This window comes from Hyperoodon ampullatus (genome assembly GCF_949752795.1).
Source record: "Hyperoodon ampullatus genome assembly, chromosome: 4".
Classification (NCBI taxonomy): Eukaryota; Metazoa; Chordata; class Mammalia; order Artiodactyla; family Ziphiidae; genus Hyperoodon; species Hyperoodon ampullatus.
Window position 1 is genome coordinate 172,180,231 of NC_136917.1, and position 13,735 is coordinate 172,193,965.

General features: G+C 43.3%; 1 protein-coding gene across 2 annotated transcripts in view; it reads right to left on the reverse strand.

Annotated features, from left to right (window-relative positions):
* Positions 1–13,735, reverse strand: part of ADAMTS16 (ADAM metallopeptidase with thrombospondin type 1 motif 16) — a gene marked incomplete at both ends in the record, with an annotated part of 156,960 nt that overhangs the window by 58,278 nt on the left and 84,947 nt on the right. For both annotated transcript variants that reach the window (XM_079704048.1, XM_079704049.1), the window contains 2 exons: positions 11,299–11,437; positions 13,295–13,539. In XM_079704048.1, coding sequence (XP_079560174.1) covers positions 11,299–11,437; positions 13,295–13,539 — 384 coding nt within the window. The remainder of the gene's footprint in view (positions 1–11,298; positions 11,438–13,294; positions 13,540–13,735) is intronic.

A 13,735-nucleotide genomic window follows, 5' to 3' on the forward strand; every position in this document is an offset into this window, starting at 1 on the left:
AAAAAAAAAACCTTCCTGCTTGAAATACCTAGTGTGGTTTCTGCTTTCCTGGCTAAACTGTCACTGACATACTAACTTAATGAAGAAAATAAACAGTAAGCACACATACACAAAATAAGAAATGAGAGACTTCCCTGGCGGCACAGTGGTTAAGAGTCCGCCTGCCAATGCAGGGGGAGCGGGTTCAATCCCTGGTCCGGGAAGATCCCACATTCCACGTGGCAACTAAGCCCTTGCGCCACAACTACTGAGCCTATGCTCTAGAGCCCATGAGCCAAAACTACTGAGTCCGTGTGTCACAATTACTGAAGCCCACATGCCTAGAGCCCAGGCTCCGCAAAAAGAGAAGCCACTGCAATGAGAAGACTGTGCACCGCAATGAAGAGTAGCCCCCGCTCGCCGCAACTAGAGAAAACCCATGCACAGCAACAAGGACCCAACGCAGCCAAAAATACATACATACATACATACATACATACATACATACATACATACATACATAAAATGCAATTGGTTTGGTGCCGACAATGTTCCAGTTCTTTATATGGGTAGTGGTTGCACAGATATTCTTACTTCCAAAAAGTAATCTATATTCTTCAAAAAAATTAATAAGAAAATATGATTAAATATTCTGCAAATACTAAAGTTTCAATGCATAGAATGTGAAATTCATGAGTATTTATTGTAAACACTTCAACACATCGTACTTGACACACAAAATGAAGAGGTACTCAATAAACATTGGTTGAATTAGTGAAGGTAAACTATTGGCTACCAGACTCTCACACTTTAAATGATGACATCTTACTTAAAACTGTAGTATAGAACCACACACAGAGAGGTCATTTTAAAATTTATATAAGAATAATACTCTTTATTTTCAAAGAAAAGAGAGTCATTCAGGCCCCTTACATTCAAAAGAAAAAAAAAGAAACAAGAGTGGGAAGGCCAGAAGGGGGAGCTCTCATGCCCTACCACTCGATGTCAACTGCATTATCAACAAGAAGAGAGGTACCTTGCATCTCCAACAGGAAGAAGGTTATTACTTTACTACCAGCAGAAGGAAGAATTTCTCCTTGTCTGGCAACAGTCCAGCCAGTGAGAAACTGCACAGCTCAGCCAATGGAAAGTCTCTATACTTCAAACTCCTAGTTTCCTCCAATGGACTTTTCATTTATAACAGCCCATCACAACTTCCTTTTCTCCTCTATAAAAGAATGTTCCTCTCCTTTATTCTCTGGACTTGCCTGTGGTTTGACATAAATTGCATGTCCAGAATTGCAGTTCTTTGCTGTTCCCTGATAAACCCATTTTGCCGGTAAAATAACTAGCTATTTTATTGTTTTAGGTCAACAAAAGTATCAGTAATGGTTGAATGTATTTGCTCCAGAATGTGAACTCCCATATTAAAAATGAGCTATTGATTTAATACGTAAGGAGGAACTCTCTGCAAATGAAGGATACACATGATGTGATAACATGGAAAAGCTTATCATTAACGAACTTCTGAAAGAGAACACACACTTGTAAACCGGAACATAAGGAAGAGATGGAACAGGACTTATTAAAATGTTTGCAGTGACCTTGGGTCAGAGGAAGATTTGTCTTCCCTATTTTCTATGTTTGTGACATTTGTAATGAAAAATAATTCCAACATCTACAGATTTGGGCCTTCATGAAAATGCACATCCCCTCTTTCTGACATCCTGGGCAGTCTTTTCTCAAGGACACCAGGCAGTGCAGGATGGGGCAGGAGGGGCCTGACCTCTCAGGTGATGCTCACCTGACCGCATATTGGCCTGCAGCTTGTCTGCCTACCTGCTCGGACCTCCCCTTCCCCTTTCTGTTCTTTGCCCCCCAGAAAGCTCAGCAACAAAAGCCTAAGAGGTGCACCAGGGAGGGAGGAGCTGGGAGCAGGGGGGGCTGACATCCTGGTTTCTGTTTTGATCCACGTGGTAATTGTTGACTGACACAGAAAATCAAACTGGAAAGCACACCAGGGGCCCCATAAAGCACACACCCACACAGGCACTGACGAAGAAGGAAGGGTTCTGGGCCTGTTCAGATTCCCTCCTCAGTAGAGGGCGGAGTGGAAGGCAGACTCCGCATCAGGGCTCTACTCTTACACTTGAACTCCTAGGGAGCATCCCAGGTACCACATGGCCAGGCTGCTTGTAAAGGTTTTGGTTATGCTTGAGAAACCATTTTTCACAGTTTATCCAGGGCTGCAGAAAATTCCATGAGAACAGAAGGTCTTTGCTTCACTTGAGAACCTGAAAATCTGAACCCACAGTCATGGCCAAGAACATCTGCATTTCTTTTTTCATATTCCTGATTTTGTTTCTTAATTTCTGTATGGTTCTTCTCAGATCATTTCTCCCTTATGAGTTGCCTCTGAAACCTCTCTCAAACTCCTGCTTTTCTGTTGTCTATTCATTACATTGTGCTTACCTATATTTCAACCATCCCATAACCTCACCTGAAGGAAAAAGGGTGAGCTAAAGATTAAGCAGAAGAAACGGCCCTCATGTTTGTGTGCAGTATCTATGCCTTTGTTTCAAAGGGCTTTTCTTAGGTCCTTAATCAGAAACTTTCGCTCACAATATGAATATACTCTGTACACTCAAGATCTTGGGTTCAGCATTTACCTGGACCTAAAGTTCTCAGTTTGTGAGTCTGATAAGGTTACAGGCTGGCATGTTGTGAAGGTCAGATGCTAAGATAGCAGCCTGGGTGGAGAAAGGGAAAATAGGAGCTCCACAGGACAGGTTTCAGAACCAGTGGCCTAACTGTCTGGGGCATTCAGCAGGGGGCCGAGGGCTCTGCAAGGTCAGGACTGCCCCTGTGGAGAGGACCACATGCTGCCTTATCACACCACGTGCTGGACTGACCTCCACGTGGCGACCTGAGTCTGCCCAAGAAGGGCATGCTCCATCCATGAGGCTGGGGAATCAGAAAGCGTTTCACAGGACCATTTCCCTCCATCTCCTTTAAATGCTGCATAAGAGAGTGAACTCATCTGTTACTCTGGAAACTGCAGCTTCCAGGATGTACTTCCTGTACCCTTCGCCCCATTCCTCCGCCTGAGCTGCCCCAAAGTCCTGCCCACTGGCCATTGTCCCATCCTGGTAGGAAAAGGGCAGGCCATGCTTTGTCCACAAGCTTGCACACCCCATGGGCACACAGAGACATTCTGCAGGCCCCTTTCCAAGTGTGTGTGTGTCCACCACACATGCCTGCACACACCAGTGTGCCAAAGCACACAGGACCTTGAAGACAGCAGCACAATCCAAAATAGGGAGGAATGTGTTCATCTCCCCTGCCTGGGGCCATGTGACTAGTATCATTATGTAATTCCCTCTTGCTTTAAGAGTTTAGTAACCTAAACAGTCCAATTTCTTAAGCAAAGCTATAACACTAATGGAAAAGAATAGAAACTGACATTTACTTGGCCAGACTAAGTGTTAGAGCTTTACAGGTATTCTCTCCTCTAATCCTTAAAGGAACCCTATACGGTTGATTACATTATTATCCTCACTTTATAGATGGGCTTGCTAAGGCGTAAAAGGCTTAAAAAGCTCACGAGTTTTAAAGAGGCTGGGCCAGGACTCGATCCCTGACAGTCTGGCCAAAACCCCACGCTGCATGCTCTAGCCTTGACATGACAGGTCACCTGCTGGCCTGGCCTTTCTATCCAATGTGACATGCACGTGTAGAAATTTTAAGCTCTTGTTTGATTCCTGTTTGAGAAGGAAAGAGATTCATAATGTATTCTGTTTCAGAACTCTTCATATACTGGAGGACAATCTCTTAAACTCTATTTCACTGGGAGCTGAGTAGAAGGCTACAAGCAAGGGAATTTGAATTCTAGGGAATTTCAATTCACTCTCAGGTATGCTCCCTTCTTTACATCCAGGAGCAGAAGGATGAGAAGTCTGAGGGGCAGCCCTGGGGAAGCCACCATGGAGGGGTGACAGCGGGCTGACCCGGCATCAACATTTCCATCTGTGGCCTTCACATATTTATAAATGGAAAAGCAGTTGAGATCTTGCATTTGTTCATTCAACAAATATATACTTGATGCCTGGGATGTGCTAGATTCTGAGCACATAGCAGCTAATAACAAACAGCAAACATCACCAACCAACCAGCACCCTAGACCATCCCAACACGGTCACAGAATCTAAACCACAGAGAGAATGCAGTGACATGTACACACGTCACCCATGAAGACAAATATCCGGGCAGGAAAGTTGAGGGTGGTGCTGCTTTGGGGTGGTGAGGACCACGGCTTGCTGCCTGAGGGCCTCCTGGAGCTGACCATTGGTGAGCAGAGCACAGCAAAGGCACACCAGAGGTGCAGGGAACACTGAACCTACAAAAGGCACTTCCTCAGACCCAAGAAAAGTTTAAAACATTGAGAAAGCTTACAAAATTGAAACCAGTGCAGAAAAAAATCAAAACCAAAGAAAGGGGAAAAAAACATCCAGGCATCGCTCAACACAATAGCATGTAGGAATGATGAGATGTGAGGAGGCATAATACCAATTCTTTCCTCTGCAGGACACTTTTTCACTTCCATGCAGCGTGCCCAGATCCTGGGCTTTCTGCAGAGACTGACCCGGGAGCCTATAGAAAAAATATCTTTTCAGTCATACTATAGCCATTTACCTCCATTTCTGCATTGTTAAAAGGAGAATTGCATCCGATGTCTCTGCTCATTTTCATCGAGATTAAGTCAAATTGAGAATGAAGGAGTAAAGTAAACAACCAAGGCAGGTTGTTGGTTGGCGTTCTTCCTAGCCACAGGCTGGGAGCCTGCAGGCCGGGAGCCTGCAGGCCGGGCCTCTCAGGCTGCAGGCATTCCCTCTCAACATGGACAGGAATAGGTGAATGGATGAAACATTACATGCCAGGTGCCTACGGGATGGACCAGTGATGCCCAAATTCTGGACTATTAAAGTAGAAATGGCCAGGCTCAACTGCACATTCTCTTAATTTAAGGAGTCCTTAGAGACATTCAGATATCAAAGAGGAGATGGCACACACCGGCACCCACCATCCCAGGGTGAAGACCCTCAGGCAACAATGCAGGCCCTGACCACGTTGGGAGTTAGTTGCCTATGGATATGAGGATGCTGGAAAACACTCCTGGCTCTGCATCTCAGATCAAGTCACAGCATTTTCCAAAAGACAAGATTTTCACAGCGATTTAGCCTGGGGACACTAGACACTCTGATTTATCCCACATTGAAATGGTCACGAATCTAAAAGTTCAGCAATGCACCAAGAGATGATGAATTTTGGAGGTCAAATCTGTTTGTAGGTGGTAAGGATGCTCGAGGTTTTAATTTAAAATTACTTTCCCCATATAAACAATAGTAACTCTAAAGGCAAATTTAAATGTTTCTTTCTTTGTTTTCAAACATCTGAATATTCTGGGAAAATAAAAATATAGACAGCCATATGTCCAGTGGTATTTAGGGTTTCTGGGCTCTATTTTTACACTAGGTTTTAGATAATTATGTTTTCAGATGAGTTTCATGTGGGTTGGGGGTCTCCTCAGCCACCTGGCTGAATGTTTACAGAGACTCAGGTATCATTTCTCTGACTGGGGGCACATCTGTAAAGCAATTTCTCAACTGTGCTTCCAATCTCTCAACTATCTGTCAGGAAGAAAAATCTCATAGTCCACAGGAATGTTAGAATCAAGCTGGCCAATCTTCTAAAATGATCCATGTTAATAGATAAGAGAGAACAAGAGTATAAAATGTGAAGAATAAATTAAAAAAGAGAGAATAATCCTTTAACTGGGGAAAGCCCAAAGCTGAACCCTAGACATGGAAGTGGTGAGTTTAATGAGCAATGTGATGAAGCTCTCTACCTTTATCTTTTTACAGAAACCAGCTCTTGCCAGATCTTTGGAAATCATTTTAAAATCTTCACATTTTGCCAAAATATCTGGACGAGGAGTATTCCGTCTAAAAGACTGTGATTATATCAAAGAATATCTAAGTTTTCAGTAATTCTAACAATAGAATGAGTTCCAGCTGTTGACAAAATCCTTATCATTTTTTTATAAAGGAAAAGAAACCCATCATTTAAGCAAAACTACACAGAAAACTGGAAAATATTCCATAAATGAAGCATGTGTTTTCGTGAGAAGCATGCATCATCTCTGTGGTAAGCGCTAGATAGTACAGACATGAATGCCTGCACATTGAAGGACCTTGACAGCAGAAGAAGGAAGACAACTCCAGGAAAGCAGAATGGGTGAACTCCTGGGAGCTGTTGCTAGAGTCTAAATGATGCACAGGTGTGCTTAAGTGACAGTTTTCCTGGCACCCTAATGGGCACCAGAGCTTGGAAGGTGGTGATGATGGCCATTTATGGATGACCCGTGACATCCTTGTGTCTGTTCTGCTTAACAAGAAGCTGGCCCGATATCTGATTTTCCTGACCACACTGACCTGTCTAAAATAACAGCAGGACATGCCCTTCATTTTGCTGTAGGCAGGTGTTACCCGTCTTTAAGGTTCCAAGTTTGGTTAATGAGAAGGAGGCAGCAGGACTTGAAACCCACATGTGCACCTCCCTCCCCCCGCAGGAGGATGGTGGAGGGGAAGCCATCCGTGACCACATGACCACCACAGCAGCCTGAGAGGGGCTGGGCCTAGGATGGGCCCCAATGCCCCCAGTGAGGGGGGATGTGCAGGACTGCGGGGCTCTGGGAACAGGGAAGGGTTCCTGCTCTCCAGGAAGAGTGGACAAGATGGACTTCTTCATCTTACCCTGAACCTTTGGGGGCTCTTGAAGAAATGGATGGGGTGGACATTGCACAGGCCCCCTGAGGAAGTTGGTCCCTTTCCAGGGGATGAACTTGTTTTCCTCTCCTCTGCTTTTCTGGGGGGTAAGAGGGCTAAAGTGGGGATGTGTTTTGTAATTTATCTGGGCCTTGGATAAAGACAGAGTAGTGGTTTCATGAACTTGGCTCAAAGGTGACCCAAGGCAGGGAGGAAAAAAACAGAATCATTTCAGTTGATCTCTGAGACCTAGAAGGACAAGCCCAAGCCTTTAGGTAAAGTTTAAAAAAGTGAAATGCACACTTACTCTAAGATTCAATATAGGTAAGGACATTTTGAATGTAAGAATGGGAGATGTCTAACTTGAAGTAGTTCCTGTGAAAATGATGTGATTTTTATCCAGTGAGTTGAGTAACATGAATGGCTGATGTTCAAAAGCTGTCTCAGCTCTCCACCTCTGACTACGACAGATACTCAAAATGCAGCTAACCCAGCACTCTCTGTGTCACGTTTCTGGGGTCCTCTCTGAGTTCTCATGAATGCCTGCATACGACAGTTTATAATCTCGCATGTTATGTATGGGTGTGCGGTAATTCCTCCCTCCAGATTGCATGTTTTGAAGGACAGGGCCGGTCTGTATGATTCTTTATTATAGACTCAGAACTCAGCGTGGTGCCTTGCACACTTAAGGAAGAATGTAAGTACTCAATGCCTTGGTTGAGCTGTACAGAGGTATCGTGTTTCAATTAGCCTTAATGCTAATAAGTCACTAAATACTTTTCATATAAAGTAACAATTACATTGGTGTTTCATTATCCACTTCAGAAACAGAGAGAATTAGCAAAGGTCTCTACATTTTCCCCATGTGGCTTAAAGAAGTTTGAGGTTCAGATTGACACCCACAAATGTTTGCTGACTGAACAGTGAATGAATGAATGAATGGTTTCATATCAACAAAACAAGGGCAAGGTTGCTAATACATAATTTTATTTCATTTTCTATTTATTTTTTATTCCATTTTCTAAACCTAATGACTAAGCTAATTAAAGTTTAAGTCCTAGAAATATCTGTAGATGGTGAAGAGAACATTACTGAGAAAGTATGAAAGAGCCTGATTTACAAGCCAGTTTTAAGATTTGTCTGAGGAACTCTAATTGTGAACCAGATGAATAGTTCCATTTGAAAGATGATAATCCCCAGACATTGCATGATGCATATCAGATAAATTAAACATAACTATAAACCACATCTGGATAAGACTTTTCATGAGGAAGTAAATCAGAGGTTTGAAATTTGTTACTATTTGAAATGCATTGAACCGATTGAATCACAGAAGTAGATTTTTAAAAATTGCAGCATAGGTAATTTTGAGATATTGCTGATGCCTTTACACTGTCAACAAGAGTCTGGTGAAGTCATCACCAGGTCTAAAAGCCCTTATCTTAGAGTAGGACATAATCTGCTAAGCTGGTTCCTATCCCCCCAAATGCTCTTGGTTTAGCATCTCATTGTATGAGTCCTTGCGCATCACCAATGCCCCAGTGAGAGTCTGGCCAAGGCATGACTAAGCAGCATAACTGAAAGAAAATCCCATGGTTATGTCATAAAAGTGAGTGGAAAGGAAAAAAAGAAAAGAGCAGAGGAAGCTGTCAGAAAAGAAGATGAGAGGCGCTGTCAGGAAATCTTATTTTCTATAGAGAGACAGGCCCATTAGAACAGATAAGGAAATGGGATTATCCTTCCTTTACTGATACCAGGTAATGTTTCTGGAATGAAACAAGAGGTGGGGGATTACCCAGGTATCTTCTCCCAGTTCATTAATTCCCTAACTGCTTCCTTTAAAGACGCCCCTATAGACATTAAAGTCACAAGAAGATAACTAAGTAAAAGATGCTTCAAAGGTTCCAAATTCAGGTTATTGGGAGGTCTATGCAAGTGGAAATCTTCAAAATATAAAACATGCAGATAAAATGAAGCCAAGACCTGAACCCGATCTAGCTGCCTCTAGCCTCCATGGACTCTTTTGACTTTTAAGCCTTGTTGAGGGTTTCCACAAAGCCATGTAAGTGACAAGGCATAGCAGGTGCTCAGTTAACTATAGTGATGTGTTTCTAATTTTCCTCCTGTTTGTACAGAAAGTAAGATAATACCTGGGGATGCAAGAGAGGAAAGAGAGAGAGAAGGGAGGGTGAGGTTGTGCTTTTGTCCTTTTAGGAAAATATGGGAGGGTCCACTTTAATTTAAGCCCATGGGATTTCACAAGTGCTTACATGTGGCCTGGGAGGGGATGCTTTGATTAGGTGCTGAGTCCTGGGAGCGGTATGGCATGGGCATTACCACCGGAGGACTGAATGGAAGAGATGCAGCCTACACAAGGTGATAAAGGACGGGCATCCCACAGTCCTTCTTGCTGTTGAATTGAGAAACCTTGATTTTCCATGAATTTTCCATCAAAATTAAAAACAAACACCCATTCGCTGACTCTATAACACACTTCATTAGGCACATGATTAGGGAATGGGTTTTGGGTTGATTTCCTCTAGAAATCTCAATGTAAAAATTAGTCCTTAGGTGAAATTAGGAGATTTGCTAGTACACTGATCATCCACTGGGTGTTTTTCAGGCTATTGAGATGGGTAATTTGGTTGGTGCTGAGGAAACTGAGCGTCCCTCTGCATGCCTGACTCTCAAAAGGAAGATGTGAGGGAAACTGTCCTAATGAAATACTCTCATGGACCAGACATCTTTACAGACGCTGCCACGTGGTTCATTACACTCCTTTCACAACATGAAAATCGTAATGTCCTGACACAAATAGAAGGCTTTCTGACTTAATTATTATTTTAATCAAACACTGTTGGATAATCCTAAATAGGGGCAGATAAAATCAAGCATACCCAATATGGGCAACAGAGTCGTAGGGGATGGTTATAAGAAAGAGGGAAGGGAAATAAGTAGGTTAACTTTCCCAGGTCACACACAGAGATGCCGACAAGTATGGTTCTGTTCTACTTTTTTTCTGAATGGAGTAAAACGGCAGCTCCTGTGGGTCCATCACCCGTGTAGGACATCCCATTTTTCTCTAGTTGCCTTTAGAGCCATTTGCTGCTAGCCTGCTGTACAGAAGGGGATTCTATTTCACCTTAGAAAGCTCTTAATGTCAGAATTTAAATATGACTTAAATATTTTATTTAGTTTATAATGAGAAGAATTAATATATATTAAGTATCTAGTGTTAACTTTTCGGACTTATTTTTTGGTTAATCATTCAGTTTTCCTTTATTTTCTTCATCTCATTTATTTAGAGAAACTATCAAGAAGGCATGAGTTTACTTTTATTTTTTCCTTATTTATTCATTATATTCTAAATTTGTACTATTCTCATATGTGTACCATTATACTTAAATATATAGTACTGTCTGGATTAATTACTTAATTATTAGACACTGGAATGCACAAAGCTGAAATCCATTTGTCCGAAAGGAAACTTGTCTTTTGTTTAAATATCAGATAGAACTTAATATTTCGTTTCTAAGTTTGCACATATTTATTCTCCACTCTTTACCAGATAGTGCATACTGGCTCTAAGCTAAAAATGTCCTTCTAGTGAACTAGCTTATCAAATAATCATGGGCTTAAAATTCTTATGGTATTAAGATGATAAACCCATCTATCATCATGTGAAATTCTTCTTTCTACATGTTTCTTGTCATTTTCACTGCAACTTTCATAAAATTCTTAGACTTTCTGAGTGAATTTAAGTATATGACTTTACAGCAAATTTTTTTCCAGTAAATCTTTTGAACAAGACCATTTGATAAAAACCTCACTCTGTATCACTATAGTTTCCATGCAAGTTTATATTTCTCATCATCAACATGAAATGTATAATAATTTGAGTGAATTTCATTTTAATAGTCTCAAATAAAATTACCCTTTCAAAAATCTTAAATTAGATGAAAAGCAGAAACAAATTCACTAAATTTTAAGGCCACATGCTGACATAGATGAATTAGAGAAAATAGCTCAAGTCTTCAAGTAACACTGAACAGCACTGCTCTCTACTCTGCCTCTAGAAAGGTTAGTACCTCCCTCAGGCAGAAGCCCTGGACTCCTCCTCAGGACGTGATGAGGACCAGGGCAGTATGATGAGGATGAGGGCAGAGTAATGAAGACCAGGGTAGAGTGATGAGGACGAGGGCAGAGTGATGAGGACCAGGGCAGAGTGATGAGGACAAGGACAGAGTGATGAGGATGAGGGCAGAGTGATGAGGCTGAGGGCAGTGTGATGAGGACCAGGGCAGTGTGATGAGGAACAGGGCAGAATGATGAGGACCAGGGAAGAGTGATGAGGACCAGGGCAGAGTGATGAGGACGAGGACAGAGTGATGAGGACCAGGGCAGTGTGATGAGGACCAGGGCAGTGTGCCCCATGGCCCTAAGGCACCCGGCACCTCTGTGCCTATCACCAGGATAGCCGTGGGAAGTGACCTACCCCCTCCACATGAGACAGAGCACTCGGAGCGGATGGTGGCCCACGTGTAGCTGGGCTGGGTGCTGAGCTTCTTCTCACCCCCTAACCGTGGCACAGAGTATTCCCAGGCAATGCCCGGGTTCCTTCCCTGAAACAGAAGCTATAAAAAAAGAAAGGGAAAAAGAAAATGAGTTAAATTAGATCCAATAAATAGAAGCTAATTTGTTTTAAACTACTGGAAACACCAGACATATCCATCAGAAGATGATTACAGTAATAAACACTGTCCATCCTCCAAAATTTACATTAACTTTCTAAACAGGAATTAAACTAGACACAAGCCCATCTATAAAATATATAGACATTTGACTCTTTGCCTTACATTTAGTGTTTCTTCCACAGCCTTTACCACCTAACAGGAGCATTTGGTTCTTTCCCTCCGTGTTACTTTGGGAGCCCCACCAATGCTCTCCATCTGAGCAAATCAGAAAATGATACCTAAAAAGCACCTTCACAATTCCTAGTGAGTTCCAAACCACCAGAAACAGGTGAATGGATCTCATCCATGCAGGATGAAGGCTAACACCGAGTACTTCCTCCTGTGATGGGATCCAGAGGACTTTTGCCTACTGGCATGTACTGTATGGCTCCAGGAGAAAAGCATCTTACTAGTAAAGATCTCTTAGCTTGGGCACAGCTGTGAGCAATGCTAAGCACATGGAGTTGCATTTGGACTTTTCATCTCCTATGTGGAAACTCGACCACATGGACCAATTACTTTTTCCTTCATAAAGGTATAGATCCCTTGAGCTGGGTGAGAGGCTTTTCTGGAAACCTCACCATTAACCTGTCAATTGAAATCCCATCTCTGAAGTTTGGATTCTCACTGGTCCCTGATGGGAGGTTCCAGTGGATGAAGTCACTGGAGCTTCCCTAAACTCCCTGGCCCCACAGTTCACTCCCTGACAACACAGCTTGAGTCTAGTTGGAGAAGATGCTGCAGGACAGGTATGAGCCCTGCACAGGTGGCCTCAATGTACGACCATTGAGCCACTCTGCCGCCTGACATCCTGAGCCTCTTGCATAGGAAACTGGTTCCCAACAAGCCTCAACTACCTTCAACCCTGACTGATCTCTCTTCATGGGTATTAAAGCTAAAAGCCTGAGATGGGGGGAGAGAAACAACCAAGACAGAAATTCACAGTGAACATGTTTATAAAGGGGCAGAGGAAGCAGCTCCGGGTCAGGAGGGGCGATGGCAGTGGGACGGGTGGAGATGGGGTGTCTCCCAGGAAGATGCAAGGACACTGGGATGGGGCTGCCAGGCCTGGAGAGCAGGTGGAGGGCCTGTGCGTGGTTCACACCTGCACCCATAGGTGTGGGCTGAGGGGGCAACTTTTGAACCAGTCTTTTCTTTAAGTGTGCACAGAAATACAAAAAAAGTAGGGAATTAGCATGTCCACTGCCTGTTGCCACCACCTGCCCTGTCCCATGAGGACAAATTACATTGTTAGAAGATGCCCGTTTGTATGTCATGAGCCTCTGCCATCTGGGGTAGAGCACAGAGGGGCTTGCACAGGGGGTGAGTGTGCAGTCCCCTGCCAGGCACTGGGCTCAGGTGGTGGGTTCTCACCTCACTCCCATTTCCACAAAACTCGGCGGAATGCAGGTCCCACTCAAACAGGCACACACAGAGCTACCCACAGTGGCAGCTTCTCAGAGCCACAGAGCTTACAGGAGAGAAGCAGATCTTTGTCAAAATCGACTGATCAAGATGCAAAAGTGGGGACTGCGTGATGTGCGTAATTACAAATCTCATCACGCACCTAGAAATGAAAGGCGATCAAAACAAGTCCGCTGGCCCACTTAGTCTATGTATTGATTAGTTTTGTTTCTGAGACACTATCTAATTGCAAACAATTTTATGTGGATGTAATATTTTTCCAGTAGCCTTGAACCTACAAAAACACCCTAAGACCCCAAATCCAAGCCCTGAGACCAAGAGGCTGGAATCTACCTCCATGATCAATGTTTCATTGGTTGGCCCAGGGGAGGTTAAGCTCTCAGGCTCCCTGTAGGACCGTCTGTAGTCGAAGGCAGTTCCTGAAAACTTGTACCGGCCGGGCCAGTCCACTGTCCAGTGTCCATTCAGGTAGTACTTTTTGAGTGCATTTCGCACAGAAATGTAGGAGGTAGATACATTCATTTCATAGATGCGAATACTCCGGGCTCCAGAAGGAATGATGACCATCTGGTAATACTCTAGAGCAAAGGAGACAGGAAGGGGGAGGATGTGAGGCTTCACTCAGTACTGCCAAGGCAAATCCCTAAGCACCTGCTGTTCTCCACAACCAAACCTTGAGAATCAGAATTTGGAAACTGGAGATCTGTTTTGGCAATCCAGTTGCATGAGTCCTATAAATGAGTTTTTTTTTTAATTGGATCAGAGCTATTGTAA